At 37.1% G+C, this 18576-nt stretch overlaps 1 protein-coding gene and 1 pseudogene across 1 annotated transcript in view; one reads left to right on the forward strand and one right to left on the reverse strand.

Moving 5' to 3' along the window:
• Positions 1-9133, forward strand: part of CTSC (cathepsin C) — a 47075-nt gene extending 37942 nt beyond the window's left edge. Inside the window, exons 5-7 of the mRNA XM_003935080.4 lie at positions 340-455; positions 4698-4829; positions 6456-9133. Coding sequence (XP_003935129.1) covers positions 340-455; positions 4698-4829; positions 6456-6958 — 751 coding nt within the window. The 3' untranslated portion in view covers positions 6959-9133. The remainder of the gene's footprint in view (positions 1-339; positions 456-4697; positions 4830-6455) is intronic.
• Positions 9134-10011: 878 nt separating this feature from the next.
• On the reverse strand, positions 10012-10415 carry LOC120360958 (small ribosomal subunit protein eS27-like pseudogene; annotated as a pseudogene).
• Between the last annotated feature and the right edge of the window lie 8161 nt (positions 10416-18576).

Here is an 18576-nt window from a genome sequence, read left to right on the forward strand (position 1 = left end):
TCTGTCTAAAAACAACAAAAAAAACCTTTCTACAGTGAGTAAGAATGCAGCTATTCAGGCATACTAAAAATAACATCACAGTGATATACAAAACCAGTGTCATTTCACAAGGAAAAATTAAATACTAAATCCTGAAGAAGAAACAGTGAATGAAAGCCATTTACATAACTCTGTTGTATAACTGACAAATTGAATCACTCATAGAACAAGTACTCTTTGGGTCTGAATCTAGATCCTAGCTAGTCTGGTGGGTTAAATTACAGAGTTATAATAGAGTTTAGGAAATCATCCTCAAAGGAAAGACTATATGTTTATATCAAATGTGTATTTCCTTTCTAGGCCCAAACCCGCACCACTGACTGCTGAAATACAGCAAAAGATTTTGAATTTGCCAACATCTTGGGACTGGAGAAATGTTCATGGTATCAATTTTGTCAGTCCTGTTCGAAACCAAGGTAAAGAAAACTCCAAGTTTTTTATTGATTTGTTCTGAACTATTTATTGAACATTTGCTCTGGGTTGGATTTCGAGGATACCTAGGTGAAATGGGTATGATCCCCTTTATTACAGAAATAGAAAATAGGTGGCCAATGAATTATTCTTTCCTTTCATATCCATGACAGACTTTGGCAAAAAGTTATCTTTCCAACTGAGCTTAACTTTTCTTCAGTATTCTTCTCAATGTATTTTTCAGGTAGCTAGTGACAATCAGAGTGATATGTAAGACAAACTTATTTGCCCTCCTGGTAGGAAAGATTCTAGTAGAAGCAAAGAATTGTGTACTATTCTGCAAGTGGGTTGTTGGGATCTTTCTTTGCTACCTGTCCTTCTCTTCCCCCGCCCCCATTAATTTAGTCATTAATTACTACATGAACCCATACAATAATTCCTTAAATTTATTTTCCGGTAGATTTTTTTTGTGCTATATAAGGACTTTTAAATCACTTTACATTAGAATACAATACGTGATGGTAAGTATTAACCCAGCATCCTGAGCGATGGCATGAGTGCAGAACCAGGTTCATTAAAAGTATTCCTATCATTGAATTCTACTGGTTATTTTCAGAAATTTGATACAATGTGAGTTGATTTCATAACGTGTCCTCTAACTGTACTTGATAGCAAATTATCTTGTTATCCTGAGTATTAGCCAACAAGGACTTGAAGAATCTATGCCGTACTCAGGTTTATTACTTCTAAGCCCGTTTTGAAGATAATACTATATGTGACTGATTTGTTACTATAAAATAGGTTTAGTATTTGGTTTCTGGAAACATTCTGATTAGTGCCTCCTGGGAGGAATATAAATTTATAGTACCCACAGATAAACTGTTCTTTTTCCCTTTGCTAAAATTTTAGTGATAATCAGCCTGTGCCGTGTCTCACTATCATCACCTGCCCTTCAAGCTCCCATCTCACTGAATGCTTGCAGTGTTCTGAATGTCAACTGCCCCACACAGGGCTTATAACAGCTAATGAGCAACATTTCTGTTCTTCATCTGCCACCAAGGGTTTCATCTCTTTGCTTTTCTACCAGTTATTCTGGGGCACTTCAGCTAAAGAAAGTATAGGTCCTGAAATCCTTCCCTGCCTGCTCAGTTTCCTGGGGAGGGCTTCTTTGAAAAAGTGTAATTAGAAATGAGAGAAATTTGAAGATAATTGAAAAATGAATGGAAAGTGAAATTGAAGGGTTGATGTTAAGAGATTGCAAGTTACCCTATCACCAAATAGATCTTCTTTGCCTATTTGAGAAGATTAATTAACGGTGCATATCATGTGTTGACTTGATCATTGAGGTCCTGGCACGTGGTTAGCATTGCCTTAATATAATGTGAGCTACTGATATTATAGTGTTGCTTCTAGTCTTGTTTACAGAAAATCTAAAATATGTTAGGAATTTTTTTTAATGGCAGAGAAATTGAGACTAATATGACATAGTCCTTGTCCTGATGACTTACAGTTTAGCAAGACATACAAGCAATACATTAAAGTAACAACTTTAATGAAACATTTTTAAAATTCACTGGGAGCATAAGAGAAGGTAGACAAGTTTAGCAAACCCTTCCCAAAAGATATTATTGGCGAGTTATATGAGATAATAATTTCAGCAAAAGGAAATTAGTTACTCTAAAGCCAAATTATTTGACATTAGTTTTCTTATAGCTTGGAAAACACTGTATTTGCTCCAGTGTTCTTTGTTCTTTGACTGTTTTAAATATGATTGGTGCAGAGAAATGGCAGTTTCAAAACAGGGCTTTGATGGATTAATTGCTTTTGAATTGATCCCTCATCTGTAGTATCTTGTCAGGTACTTGAGAAAAATGATGTACTTAGGGTTCCTGAGGCTTGCTTTTAGTTTTCTATATTGTAAGTCGGAGAAAAAAGTATTTTCTCTTCATGCCAGTTGGACTACTTGAAAATTCCCACCAACTATGCCAATACTAGTATTCTGTATAACCCAGAATTCAGAATTAGCTACAATAAAGGGAATTCACAGCTTTTCTCTAGTCAGAGAGCAAATTGAAATTAAAGGAAAAAGAAACAGTGGGAGGACAAGTGAGGTTTTACCTTTACACCTGAAGACAGATTTAAGAACAAGCCTCATAGCCAGATTTATTAATACTTTGAGGTATGAGAGGGAAGAGAAGCTTAGAAATAGGACAGAATGTCTTTTCTTTGTTCTTCTCCCAGCTATGCTGTTTTTAATCTATTACCGTATTTTTAAGAGAGAAGGGAAATGTCTCTCCTGGGTCACATTAATTAGAAAATACCGAGTATTTTCATAATGTGTAAAGTCTAGACCATTTAAGTCTTGTTTCAAGATGGTGTTTATACTATTTGAGCAGGAAGGCAGAGACCTTAAACTGTTCCACCCCATTCATTTTACACAAAAGATTAAAAAAAAAATGTCAAAAGGTCAAGTGCCCAGTGTTGCACAATTAATGAAGGACACAGCAGGAAGTGAGGGGGCAAAAGAGTCCTGACTCCTGGTTCCTAGTCCTGTGTGTTCTTCTCTGCTGAAAGGAGCTGCTGAACAAAGTTATACCATATGAAAATAACATTATCTATTAGAGATTGTAGAAATTTGATTACTTCAGAGCTCTGGCTGGGCTAGATTCACTTCTTAGTCTTTGTATCATTACAGTCTTCTTAAGAGATAAATGGTTCTTTTAGAATCAGATTGGCCTTGCCTTTTGAAACAAGGCATTAATTACCATGATAGCTGACATGTTCTTCTGGACAAGTCAGGGGCTTACTGAAGATTTTCTTTTTCCCTTATTCCTGTGATTGCTCTGTAAGTAGAACATACTCTGAGCCCTTGAATGCACTTGTGACCTGTCCCTCCCACAGTGATCGATGGTCAGATAATGAGAGGACCAAGACTGAGAGAGATTGTTTCCATGGCTGCTATGGGCCGAGAAAGCTGGATGGTCAGAATGGGACCCTTTATAGACTCTGTTAGGATGTTCCTTATTTGACATTGGTTTCCTTTCATGGGGTGCCAAGGTCTATTTGTAAGATCTTGTCTAGAATTACGTAAAGAATGAGGGGCAAAACAAGAAAGGAGGGGAAACAAAAAGAATTCTGACTCCTAGTTCAGTGTGTTTTTTACTGTTGGAAGGTTCTGCTACATAGTTACATGTTCAGTGTACAAGGTGCAATGTTCTTTGTCATTCCATCATTTGAAGGATGGGTCCCATGGATGGTATCATCTGCGTGGCTTTGAAAACAAAAGATAGAAGTTAGTTTTGCTCTGTCTGGTGACTACAACACAGGGAGAGAAAATCTGAACATTTGTTAAAGTAGATACAGACCTATAAATTAAAAAGGACACTAATCCTGCGTTAAGAGACGTTAAGGCATTCGTCACTGCTATCTATTAGTTGTTTGTACTTGGACAGTTCATTGCTTCTTTCTGAGCCACCTTTACATGTTATCAAGTGAGCAGGTTGAATACTAGATGAATTCACAGGGATTTCTTCCAAGTGCTTCTTTAGTAATCTTCATAATTTACATAATTTCTCATTAGCAAAAGCAGTGTATAATATGGTCAATCTGACAATTTTAGGGGGAGAATTTTAGGGAACATCAGAAATGGTAGTAGTTAAATGGTTATAGGACTCACAAACTGACAGACTTCTATGTATAACTTCACATGGTAGAAGGGATGAGAGTTCTTTCTGGAGCCTTTTGTATTAGGTCACTAATTGCAAAGGCTCCACCTCCTAAAACTATCACTTTGGGGATTGGGGTTTCAACATGATTCTGAAGAGAACTAAACCTTCATCTCATTGCATTAGAGGTATGTGAAAGCTCAGCCCACATGTATTCCTCCATAGTTTTCTCCCAACCTGATAGCTCAGAATATGTAGTCATAAATCCTTTTGTCATTATCAAGAATATTGTCAAAAGATTCTCAGAAGTTATGAGGGTTTTTTTTTTTTAGCTTCTTAAATATTCTCAAAGAAAGTCCCATGAACTTATGTTTGTCTTTTGATGTAAAAGGATGAAATCGTAGTGGTTGTCTTAATAAGCTCAACAATTTTTATTAGTCGAGTCTTCTTATTGTGCTTATTCTTACGAACAACAGCATTCAGTAGAAACATTAATGTATCTGATTCACTAAGGTTTTTGCATGGTTCTCTGTGAGGCTTCAGATGTCTCTCTGATTGTGCATCTTTCTTTTTCATCTCCAGCATCGTGTGGCAGCTGCTACTCATTTGCTTCTATGGGTATGCTAGAAGCAAGAATCCGTATACTAACTAACAATTCTCAGACCCCAATCCTGAGTCCTCAGGAGGTGGTATCTTGCAGCAAGTATGCTCAAGGTAAGTGATGCATTTCAGATACCACTTTATGAGCTATTTACCTATGTGCAGCTGGCCATTGTTGGCAAAGGCAAAAGAATGGTGCAGTAGAGAAAGCAGTGTCTATAGTCAGAAAACCTGGGTGTAAGTCTGGCCGTATCACTTTTTAATGGATGGTTTCTCATGGAATACACTGTACCATCCAGCAAAATGTCAATAGTTACTATATATTGAGTGAGCTCTGCCTCTTATATGTATTGCCTAACAATGCTCAAAACTCTGAGAAGTAGTAAGTATCAGCCCTATTTATGGATGGGGAATAGGAGCAAATAAATTTTCTAATAATTTAAAGGTCTCACAGCTTTTAAGCTTTGGAATTTCACTTCTAATCATCATCTCCAAAACCCAACTCTTATTAAAACCATGCTAGCACTGGTTTCTCTCTGGGAGAATTTTAAAATTCTGTAGTTAGGGTGGGCAAAGTGGCTCGTGCCTATAATCCCAACACTTTGAGAGACTGAGATGGGTGGGTGAATCTCTTGAGTCCTGAAGTTTGAGACCAGCCTGGGCAACAAAGAAAAACCTTATCTCTATTAAAAATACAAAAAATAAGATGGACATGGTGGTACGCACTTGTAGTCTCAGCTATCCAGGAGGCTGAGGTGTGAGAATCACCGGAGCCTGGGAGGTCAAGGCTGCAGTGAGTCAAGATCATGCCATTGCACTCCAGCTTGGGCAACCAGAGTGAGTCCCTGTTACAGAAAAAAAAAAAAAAAAAAAAATCTGTACTTAGGCTTTCAGAACAGGCTATATGTGATGTATGTCAAAAACACAGGTGTAATTGATTGAGATAAAAACATTACGATTTTAAAGATTCATACTGTCAAGCCCAGATTTGGCCACTAGGAATTTCCAAGCTCACCAGTGAAACTGCTGATGAATGGTTATTTTCCAGTGAGCCTTTTATTCTTTCTAAAATGCTTACAAAATACTAGTTGTGACTTGTAGGCTATAGGGGCTATAATATATCAAGACAATCCTTATCCTCATAAAGCTTACAGTTAAGTGAGAGATAGAGATTAATTATAACAGTGTGAAGAGCAGTAAAGAAAAAGCACAGAGTTACAGATGTGTATAATAGGGCCAGGACTGCAGGAGGAAGGTCGGGAAGACAGTTTGGCATGAGGTCGTCTAGGAAAAGACTTACTTGAGAAAGAGCCAAGGTGTGGGGTCTGGCTGCTTAGCAATGGCCACAATACCTAACGTTTACTATTTTTACATGAAGTAACTAATTCAGCTCTGTGAGGAAGGTACTACTGCCATCTGGATTTTACAGATAAGTACGCAGAGGTACGGAAAAGTTAAACTCTTCACACAGCTTTGGCTTTAAACCTGTGTAATCTTCAAGGCCTCCCCACTTAACCACAATGCCACAGCTGCATCTGTATTAGGTGCTAAGTAAATATCTGTTAATGAAAGTATCGTGAGCTAGCTGGAAAATGGATGGATGAAGAAGTGACACGTAAGCTAAGAACACCTTTCAGGCGTCACATGCAAAGAATGATGGAGCAAAGAAGAAAAAAATAGAAAATGGGATAAACCTTTTTCTACTAAGGGGTAATAACCATATGTATTATTCATCTTCAGGCTGTGAAGGCGGCTTCCCATACCTCATTGCAGGAAAGTATGCCCAAGATTTTGGGGTAGTGGAAGAGGCTTGCTTCCCCTACACAGGCACTGATTCTCCATGCAAAATGAAGGAAGACTGCTTTCGTTATTACTCCTCTGAGTATCACTATGTGGGAGGTTTCTATGGAGGCTGCAACGAAGCCCTGATGAAGCTTGAGTTGGTCCATCATGGGCCCATGGCAGTTGCTTTTGAAGTCTATGATGACTTCCTCCACTACCGCAAGGGGATCTACCACCATACTGGTCTAAGAGACCCTTTCAACCCCTTTGAGCTGACTAATCATGCTGTTCTGCTTGTGGGCTATGGCACAGACTCAGCCTCTGGGATACATTACTGGATTGTTAAAAATAGCTGGGGCACCAGCTGGGGTGAGGATGGCTACTTCCGGATCCGCAGAGGAACTGATGAATGTGCAATTGAGAGCATAGCAGTGGCAGCCACACCAATTCCTAAATTGTAGAGTATGCCTTCCAGTATTTCATCATGATCAGCATCAGTCGTAAAAGGGAATTGATACATTCACATACTGAAGACTTTCAGCAGTAATTTCAGAAGCTTGCAAATAGATTTATATGAAGATTTTTGTCTTTAGAATGAAAATTGCCCTTATTTTTAATATGCCTTTCAATCAACCACTGGCCACTTTTTTCTAATATTCAATTAAGTGGGAATTTTCTGGAAGATGGTGAGCTATGAAGTAATAGAGTTTGCTTAATCATTTGTAATTCAAACAGATACTATATATTTTTAAAATCAACATGAAACAAAGACTTATTTTTAAATTGTACCATCACGAGAAAATATGGCAATGCTTATCAAAACTTTTAAAATAAATGCTCAAGTTTACAATAAAATTTTAAAAATAACTGCATTATTGAGTTTATATTTACTTCAGAAATTTTTTATCATTGACTCAGTAAGACTCACTTATGTTACCTATGTGAGCACTTTTTAAAAAAGGAATAGTATTTGAAGATATTTCAATTAAAAACAAAACTACAAACCATTATGATAGGGAATATACTAAGATAATGCCTAGTGAATCCTAAAATTATCCTTGGATATTTGATGAGCCAGAGACCTCAGAGAAAAGAAATAAGAGTTTTGATAAAATCTGGATTTTCTATAGTGTGTTTCTTGTATTTGGGAGTATTGGTTAATCTTCAGTAGGTGAGCAATAATAGCTTAATGAGTAAAATATTAGCAGTTTGGATTTAAGTAGATTTTTGGAATCTCCCAGAGATATTTCACAGTCGATATGAAACCTCTATACTAAGTAACAGGTGTCTTCTATTAGAAATTGTATGACAGGAGAATAAGGCAGTCAGAGCTCTGAAACATAAACAAGGACCACATCCTTTTGAGCTGGAAAGGACCATAAAGCTCATGTACCTTAAACTCTTTGCACAGATAAAGACTCAGAAAGAGGACAAGTGATGTGTCTGAGGTCACACAGCTGGCAAGTGATGGAGTCATGCTTACAACCTAGATCTTCGAAATCCAGTTCTCCTTGAGCACTGAGTCTCAGCATTTCTCACCAGAGTATCTACAGTCATCAGGGATACTAGCTGCATACTTGGAAATTTCACCTTAGCATTTTGAATTTCAAAGATTTGTGTGAAACCCATGTATTTTTTCCATTGTAATTAACTACAATGATGTTTTTGCCCTCCTTGAACTGCAGTAGGGCAACAGGAGTATGCACCATTTAAAGTTTGGCTTCTTGGGTCTCCTGGCCTGCTGCCACATACCTTTAATCTTTTCGCCACATGGTGACACAGAAACAGACACTGGAAGGCATAGCCAGGGTGGGAATCATTGGAAGGCCTCCAAGGAGACGAGATACATTTTCTTTTTATTGTTACTGATTGAATGCAATTATCGTCCTATTTGGTGCCCAGCCTCACTGCTATGTGAACATACAAACTTTTGAAATCAGGAATCATATTTTTTCACTAAAATTCATAACGATACTATCTCTCAGTTAAAAAACACAATTCTGTTTAACATGAATTCTCTGGTTTTCCAGCTGGACAGCAGTTGGCTGACACAGAGAACAACTCATCATGATTTAGAGTGCCTGTGATTTTGCACAATTTTATGAGGGCCCTGACTGGCTCTTAAGTACATTTATTGCTGGTATCATTCATTAAATGCTTTAGGAAATATTTAATGGCTAAATACTGGTGTGAACCAAACTGGCATGGGAAGTCAGATCATATAACATGTTTGGTTGAGGACAAGCAATGGTTTGAAGAGGCCCTAAGTTTTCAGAGATTATGAGAGGGAATGCTCAGAATAAGAACTTAAGTTAGACTACATTTCAACTTGGATTTATCTGCTGTCAATGTCTGCTTTTCTTGTTTCTCTAAGACAGAAAGATCATTTATATCATCCATGTTGCAGATTTCATCAAATACAGTGACTAAACGCAACATTAGGGTTCTGTAAACCATGTAATTAGATTATTAAGCTGTACAAAAAGCAGTTGGTGTCAGTATCTAGAACTTGTTATATCACTGCTAATAGAACACATGCTCAGAGTCTTTTGACAAATGGAGCTCTAGAAAAAAAAATGAGATGGGAACTCTGGCTGACCTCCCCAAAGACATTCCCAGATAATCTACAAGGATAATATACATAGATGATGCCACAGGTCACGAAGAAGAAATATATTTAGCTGGGCAGTCTAACAGAAGCATAATATTGGCTCTGGAGCCTTAGTACCTGGGTAAGAGTTCTGGCTCTGTATCTTATTAGCTATGAAACCTTAGGCAGTTTTCTTATCCTACCTGTGCCTTCATTTTTTTTTTTTTTCTGTAAAAATGGAGACAATGGCATAGATATCTCTCACTGTCTGAATTACTGACTTCTCTTTTTCTTTTTTTCTGAGTCATGTTCACTGCAGCCTCAACTTCCTGGGCTCAAGCCGTCCTCTCACCTCAGCCTCCTGAATACTTGGGACCACAGGCACATGCCACCATACCCAGCTAATGAATTTGTCCTTTCTAAACCATTGCTATTGCAACAAGGGAACAAAATTTATTTGCATTTGCATTTTTAACAGCATTACTTGCTATCTAAGCTCAGGCCTTTCATCATTCCAAATGGAGATGCTACAGATAATTAAAGACCATGCAGTTTCCCTGTCTATACACACTTGCTCACAGAACTCAGGAACTGGAAATATTTGGATAGTAAGGAATATGCATACATACTTAAGAGTTCCCTGAGGGTTAAATGCTTTCTCATATATATGCAAAGTATGTAGAACAGTGCTTGTCATGTAGTAAGGAGTAAATAAATATTAGCATTATGTTTTTCTGAACTCGCATTGTAAAATAATATTTTGCTATGAGGAAGCAGCTAAGATGTATTCTATAAATAAATAAGCTCTGCTACGAAAGGATAGAGAAGGGCTTCTGAGGGTTACTATTTTTTTTTTTGCCCATAATCAAAACTTTATTGAAAAACTGACACAAAATAGGAATTCACTTTTGTCTACCTTACAAAACCAAATACAATTACATTATCTTGGTAGATTAATTAGAATTATGGAACTTATGATAAGGCTTTCTGTGAGATAACACAGATTCAGGAAGCTGTTTGGATCATTAGCATTGCTTTCTTCTGAATGAACACCCTTCTTTGAGTCTGGCCTTTCCTCCTGTAGGCTGGTAAAGCACTGTTGAACAACCTACACAAAGAACCGCTATCTGAGCATGGCTGAAAACCATGGTGATCTGGTGGAAACCTGGACATTTTACATACATAAAGTAAGAATTTGGACTTTGCACTAGGCGTTTCTTCTTATGTTTTTTCTTTTCCTCTTCCAAGGATGGATGTAGTAAATCTCTAGCCAAAGGCATGTTGATCCTCTCACAAGTCCAGCCCTTCCAGACCTCTCAGCCGACACCGCTAACCTGATTTTTTTTTTTTTTAAAGAGAGAAAAAAACCTACAGAGGAAGACTAGCTCAGGGATACCCACAGAGAAAAGCAAAAAGCTTTATGAATTAGGGATTAATTTTATTTTTTTACTATGAAATTTTTACATATAAAATTTTTTACTATAAAATTTTTACTAAAAATTTTTAACAGGTTTACATCACATGAATGCTGGAAGGTTGTCTAGTTCGCCTCTGTTGCTAATAATGGGCCTTGAGAGGTAAAGTAACATGCCTGAGCTTCCAGCTAATAAGGATAAATCTATGCCCCAATATGTCCAGAACTTTCTACTATACTTGGTGCCTTCCAATTAAGAAAAATGGCAAAATAATGTTTCCATTCTTTTTAAAAGTTGTGAAATCAATAAGCTTACCTTGTTCTTTAAAATCATTTCCAAGATTTGTGCCACGTCCCAGAAATCCTGTTCCCATTTCTTTGGGGCAAGTACTCCTGAGCACGAATCCATGTGTGGTGGTTTGGAAGGTTTAATATAACAGTTTTCTAAATATAGTGATGTTAATAAATTTATATCTCTTAACTCTAATTAAGGTTTCCTTTTGGCTTAAAGCTAAGTAGAAACTTTGTGACTAAGTTTGGGGAGCTTTGGATATATCAGAATCTTCTCTGATGGGAAGCACATGGTCCTAAAATTGTGTATTGGTATTGGATCAGTTTCTGGGTCCAGTGAACTATTAACTGTAAAGTATTGACCTCATTGAATTTTAGTTCCAACCAAAAGTTTTTAGTGCAGATTTGCGTGAAATTGCCTGGGCTGTAAAATAATTAAAACCTCAGCAGACTTTCTGGTCATGTCATACTGTGCCCTCCTAGTGATAGCAAACTAGAATTGCAGGAGATAAACTAAGGTGGAAAATGCAATACATGCCTTTTGTGTGTGTGTTTTACTTTTCAGAAGTCCATTTTTTAATATCCCTTTTCTTTAAATCTCTTTTAAGAGTTAGTAGAAGAAATTTAACCTCTTCTTTTGCAACTTGGGGGATGTGATGCTGACGTAATCCTTTGATTTGGAACTTTAGGTTCTAAAAGACCGTTCGTCTTCTTGAAATTCAAGTCTGTAGGTGGTTAAATGGGGAAAGAACGTAATACATTTCAGACTTCCCAAGCTGAGAAAAAAAATAGCAGCCTTCTTTCTTCCTCTAATGCAAAAGGTCTTAAAAAGATGGAAATCCTAGTAGTCAATTGAGAGAAATGTGTTAGAGAAATAGCTTTTCCCTGAGGAAATGAGGGAAATGCCATAAAGCTAAGGGTTGTACATTAAAGTAATCATTGAGATGATTTTTTTTTTCCTGTAATGTATTTTCTGGACCTTTAAAAGTATTAGATAGTTTCAGTGTAGATTAAGATAAATGACAGAAAATAAGTGCTTTTAGTATTAGATTTTTATAACTCCATTCTCCCTTTTTTTTGGGTGTTTCTGAAGAACTAAGTCTGCTTTTCTTTTAGATCAACTATTTCTATGCCACTATAAGAAATGAGCACTATTCCCAAGAGATAGTAGATGCAATCCTAGTTTGGGAGGCTAAAATTCAGTCGTGTGAAAAGGATAAGCCTATGGAAAGAAAGTAAACAAAATAGCATTGTTCCACTAGAGAACCCAGAAATAAATTCATATATTTTCAGCAAACTCACAAAGGTGCCAAGAGCATACACTAGAAAAAGGACACTTCTTCAATAAATGGTGCTGGGGAAACTGGATATCTATGTGGAAGAGAATAAAACTAGATTCTTACGACTCACCATATACAAAAATCAACTCAAAATGAATTAAGGGCCTAAATTAAGACTTTAAACTACAAATACTAGAAGAAAACATAGGAAATGCTCGAGAACTTTAGCTTAGGCAGATTTTATGGCTAATATTGAAAAAGCATAGGCACACAAAAACAAAAAAATAGACAAATGGAGCGATAATAAACTAAAAAGCTTCTGCACAGCAAAGGAAATAACCAACAAAGGGAAGATGGGGAAAACCTGTGGGATGGGAGAAAACATTTGCAAACATTTCTTTCGACCAGGGACTAATAGCTGGAATATACAGGAACTCAAACAACTCAGCAGCACAAAACACAAACATACAAAAAACCCAAATGATCTCACTAAAAAGTGAGCAGAGGATCAGAATAGACATTTCTCAAAAGAAGACATACATTGATGGCTAGCAGGTATATAAAGAAATGCTCAGCATCACTAATGATTAGGGAAATTAAAATCTCAATGAGACATCATTCCAGTTAGAATGGCTATTATAAAAAAGACAAAAAGTAAAAAGACCCTTGTAAATATGTAGAGAAGAGGGAATTCTTATATGCTCTTGGTGGTAATGTAAATTAGCTCAGCTATCATGGAACACAATATGGCGGTTTCTCAAAAAACTAAAAATAAAACTACCACATGATCCAGAAATTCTACCACTGGGTATTTATCCAAAGAAAAAGAAATCAGTGTATCAAAAGGATATATATACACACTATGGAATACTATTGGACCATATAATAGAATGAAATCCTACAGCAGCAACATTGATGGAACCTGTGGTCATTATATTTCAGACTTCCCAAGTTGAGAAAAAAATGGCAGACTTTTTTCTTCCTCTAATGCAAAAGGTCTTAAAGAGACTGAAATCCTAGCAATCAATTAAGTGAAATAAGCCAGGCACAGAAGAAACAAATATTGCCTGTTCTCACTCATATGCAGAAGGTAAAACAGTGGATCTCCTGGAGGTAGAGAGTAGAATAATGGTTAACAGAGGCTGGAAGGGTGTTGGAGAAGAGGATAAAGAGATGTTGGTTAATTGGTTTAAGCACACAATTCAAAGGAATAAGTTCTAGTGTTTGATAGCACAGTGGGTAACTATAGTTAATGATAATATAGTGTATATTTTAAAACAACTAGAAGAGAAGGTATGAAATGTTCCCAAGACATAGAAATGATAAATGTTGTAGATTATGTATATGCTAAATACCCTGATTATTATACATTTATGCATGTATCAAAAGATCATTATGTACCCCATTGCACAAATGTGTAGCAAATTTTAAAAATAGCATTGTGCCACAAAAATGTGGTCTTTGGAACCAGAAAACCCTGATATTGAGTCTTTGCTCCACCAATGTTTGTTACTTGACTTTGTTAGTTATTGAACAGAGATCTCTAGTAGTCAGGGTCTTTGCCTGCTAAACAGCAATGCTAATATCTTTTTTCAAGGGTTGTGGTGAGGTTTAAAAGAAGCAATGAGTGTTTACATATAACTTACCTTGCTTGCAAAAAAAAAAATTAAAGTGCTCTGTGAAAGTTAAGACACAACGCAAAATAAGTTAAAAATAAGTGAGTAAACTTAATTGAAGGGAAGACAAAGGTAGGAAAGTAGGATATACCCATGAAATAAAAGCTATAGAATCTAGTACATTACCTGATACATGGGGATCACTCTTTAGCACTGGTTCTCAACTAGAGGTCATTTTACTCCTGATGTTTGTAGACATTTGGGGTTGTCCTAATTGGGGCAAGGATGGGGAGTGTGCTACGGCACCTAGTTGGTAGAGGCCAGATATACAGCTCAATACTCTACAGTGCACAGGACAGACCTCCACATGAAGAATTAACCAGCCCAAAATGTCAATAGTGCTGAGGCTAAGAAAGTCCTGTCTACAACCTGCTAACTCCATTATACACTTTCCTGGCACCAAATGAATGTTATATACTTTGGAAGAGGTAAAGAATTCTGAGGGTTGAAGTAATCCTGAAAGCTTCCAAAGAGGATCTGGAACTTGAGCTGAGCTTTGAAAAATCAAGAGGCATAATAAAAGGCATGGGAGGCCAAGAGAGTGTGGGAAGGTAGAAGCAATGAGAGAAGATTAAGACACGTCCCTTCAATTTCAACGTGGCAGATTCACCCCATTCTGCAGTAATCCTCACCCGATAGAACCTACTGACATTGACTATAAAGGTATAAAATGTATTAAATACATAGTCATAATTTATAAGAATGGAATGTCTTAATGAACCAGAAATTGTGATAAACACTTATAAGAAAAAGTGAGGGGAGCAAATGGGAAGTTATTTTGAAAACTGAAGGCCCAAACATGTGGGAAAATTCTGCCATAGAGGATGAGATCATTTGACTCACCAAACATTTCATCCAAATAAGGATAAAAAGGAAAGAGGTAGATTGTGACATCTTTACTTAAATCATTGATTCCTTCATACCTGCTGGGTCATGAGCCCCTTTATGACAGGTGAAGACTGTGGATCCTTTCCCCAGAAAAGTGTGCATACTCATCCTATATTTGCACAAATTCAGGCAGGCTCATGAAAATGTATAAGCCCCAGTACTGGCAGTAAACTTTTTTGTGTATGGGTGCCTCTTCCCCTAGCCAGTAGCCATTCCAAAATGCCGATACTATTGCTATTTAATATTTTCTTTCAATTATAGGCTGGGAAGAACCATTGGAAAACCTTGGCTGGTGAGATTCAGGGTGGCTGGACAGGTTAGATAACTCAGCTTTGAGCCATAATCTCACTCGAGGTCAGACCTTGTTGGGAAACTGAGCTCTTCATTTGTTCCCTGAGCCTGAGTGGCTTTCTCAGTTCCCAGACATTTGTCTCAGTTTCTCTTAGGTTGAGATGTAGTCTTACTCATGCAATCATTGTCTCTAGAGACGAGACTCTGATCAACAAAATCCACGTGGGAACTATATTCCTTCTGCGAATGAAGAGACTTTTTTCTGATGCTCACTACCTGCCTTCAAGAATTGTACATTTTGTGTAGCACTTGGATTCCCCATCACTGTGCTCCTTCTATACCCAGGAGGAAACATTATCTTTCCCTGCCTCTCCTCTTGAACCCAACTGCTGCCTCCTTACATTAACTGTCCCCTGCAGCAGCTTCACCAAGTGGATGCTTTATTTTTGACCCAGTTAGTTTTGTCTTTATTGGTAAGAATAATGACAGCTGCCATTTATCAAGGTCTTACTTTGTGCTAGATGGTACGGTAAGCTCTTCGCAAACAATGTCTCATTGAATTCTTGGTATAGATTTTGTTTTACACATAAGGAATAAGACAAGCTAAAGAACTAATCCGTTTTTATTGGGATTTGGAACTAGGTTTCATTGGTCTAGCACTACAGCTCTTAACTATATTTCCCTCAAGATGTTCTTCCTGTGCTTTTCCCAGGAGTTTGTTGATTTTCAGGTCCTGGTCGCTTTTCTTCTTTCTTTTTGTAAGTAACTATCGTAATTGCACAAGTCTTGAGAAATAAGAAGACACCTTCAGCATCTTAAACTAGGATGATTAAAGAAGGGTGGCCTCATAGAATTTAAGTCAGGAGGGAGGTGGTGGGCAAGGGGTGGGAAGCTCTACTTTGAAGAGGTTGAATTTCAGCTGACCACTGCTAAAGGAGTACAAGCTTTTCCTTTCAGTAAGTGTCTTACCAGAAATGCAATAGGAATTTTTAGGAAGAATTTGGCAAGCATAATGTTTAGCAGATTTGCAACAAATGCTATAAGCTCAAATGGAAGAATTTTTTTTTTTTTTTTTTTTTTTTGGCAGGATACTCAGCCCTCCAAGGGAGAGTGGATTACTTTGTTTGCAAGGGCAGTAGCAAGGGAGGTATTAAGGACAGCAACATTCCTTCCTGTATAAAAAAATAAATAAAAGAAGAAAGATTATTGAGGGCCTCTCAACTTCAGGATGTTGGTAGAAAGATAACAGCCTAGAATGAGTTCGCAGAATACATTCGGTTTCACAGAAAGTTTGAAGTCAATCCAGGCACTCAGTGATCTCTTTCTGATCTACCCATCTGCTGGGCTTTTGAAGTTTTGGATAATACAAAATAAAAAAGGAATAGCCTCAGAAGTATTTGCATGAACTTTAATTGAATTCAGTTCAGAGCCCTTTGGCATGAAGAGTACTGACTTTGGCAAGCATTCAGGAAACACTTTTATGGGAAGCTTCTCTGTTTTTGTTTTGGAGCAACTTTGTACAATTAATCACAACATCATTTACAGTTATAAAAAGTTGGAAACAACCTAGAGGTCCAACAAATAGAAAATAGATCATTTATAGTACACAAGCTTGACAATATATTATACAATATTAAAAATATGTCACTAACATAACATTAAGAAGTATTTATGTTATGTTGTGTTATGTTATGTTATGTTAATGTGGGAAAATTATGCTGTGTCTTGTTATGAAAATTGCAAATGGATATGTTAGTGCCTTCAAAAGGGCAAGAGAATTATGAATGGTTTAACATTCTTTCCTTTATTGTTTCTCATGAAAAATAGCTATTCTGTAAACAACAGAAAATGTAATAAAAATTTGCATGGTCAAGGAGGCCTTATCACATAAATAAGCTCAAGTTTCTCTCTCCTCAAAAAAGCTACTATAGTAGTCTGTTCTCGCGCTGGTGTGAACAAATACCTGAGACTGGGTAATTTATAAGGAAAAGAGATTTAACAGTTCAACATGGCTGGGAAACTTAAAATCATGGTGGAGGGCACCTCTTCACAGGGTGGCAGAAGAGAGAATGAGTGCAGAGCAAAGGGAGAAGCCCCTTATAAAGCCATCAGATATCATGGGAAGTCACTCACTATCACGAAAACAATATGGCGGAAACTACTCCCAGGATTCAGTTATTTTCAGCTGGTCCCACCCTTGACATGTGGGGATTATTACAATTCAAGGTGAGATTTGGGTGGGGACACAGCCAGACCTTATCAGCTGCCAACTCTTCAATTACCACAAATATCACCTTACTCTTTGCTTAACATGTAAGTGTCTGCAGCAATTTTTTTTAACCTTCTTACTTTGTGTTTTCCTCCTCAATCTGTTGAAATCTGCCTTCTGCCAGGTCACTTATTTGAAATTGTTCACATCAAGATAAACAAAATCCACCTTGTTGCTGGAAACAGTTTTCAGTCTTTCAGCAGTTGGTATTTATTTGTTCACACCTTCCTTAACCTTGCAATTCCCAGATTTCTATTTCTTTGCATTATTCTTTTCAGGCTCCTGGTGCACTTTAAACTTTACTTTTCCTCCAGGTCTGTATCAATCCCTTTTTCCCATTTTTACACGTTATCTCTTAGTGAGCTTATTCATACTCAATGTATGTTACCTAAATGGTGGTGAACCTCAGATCTAGACTTCATCTCCAAAACTCCTATATTAGTTATCTATTGCAGCATAACAAATTATCTAAAAATGTACTGGTTTAAACCAGCACACTTTTATTATCTTACAGTTTCTGTGAGTCAGCAATCCAGGCAGAGTTCCTCTGGATTTTTTTTTTTTTTTTTGCTTCCTGATGTCTCACAAGATCATAACCAAGATACCAGCCCATAGTCTCCCATTCTGAGAAAGAAAATAAAATGACAACTTTTTATCCTAGGAATATGAGCTCCCTTAAATTATCAGGCCAAGAAAAGCATTTAAAATGTGGCAGCGGTCATATCTTACTACCCCTTGAGCTAAATCACTATCTCTCAAAGCCACTTGCTTTGCAGGCTCTAGCATAATTGACACCAAGTTGTCATAAAATGCCATACACTCTATAGTTCAACAATGTGTAGCCAATTGCTAACTAAAAATTTCTGTGAACCAATGAGAATTACCGACAAAAAAATTTTTTAATTGTTCCTTCTCCTGATTCATCCTTTTTTTCTTTAAAAACTTGAGCATCTCTTTTGTTCTCCAGAGCACTCCCAAGGCAAATTGAAAGTGTTTCCTGGGCTGCAGTTCATAACCTTTGTGCTTGAATAAACTCTCTTTAAACTAGATTTTGAATTTTTGATTATTTTAGATTGACAGTTTCTTGGTGTCTGTCAACCAGATGTGACTCTCAGGGCCTTGCCATGTGGGCCTCTATAACACGGCAGTTTACTTCATTAAAATGTGCAAATTATGAAAGCAATAGAGTGTACTAGTGTACTTGCAAGATGGGATTCAAAATCTCTTGTAACCTAATCATGAAAGAGATATCTTCTCAATGTTTCCATATTCTGTTGGTCAGAAGCATATTACTGAAGGAGGTAGTATTACATGAAGCCTGAATATACCAGGAGGTAAGATCATCGGTGGTCCTCGTAAAGGCTGCCTATTATAATTCTA

This window comes from Saimiri boliviensis, chromosome 6 (genome assembly GCF_048565385.1).
Source record: "Saimiri boliviensis isolate mSaiBol1 chromosome 6, mSaiBol1.pri, whole genome shotgun sequence".
Taxonomy (NCBI): Eukaryota; Metazoa; Chordata; class Mammalia; order Primates; family Cebidae; genus Saimiri; species Saimiri boliviensis.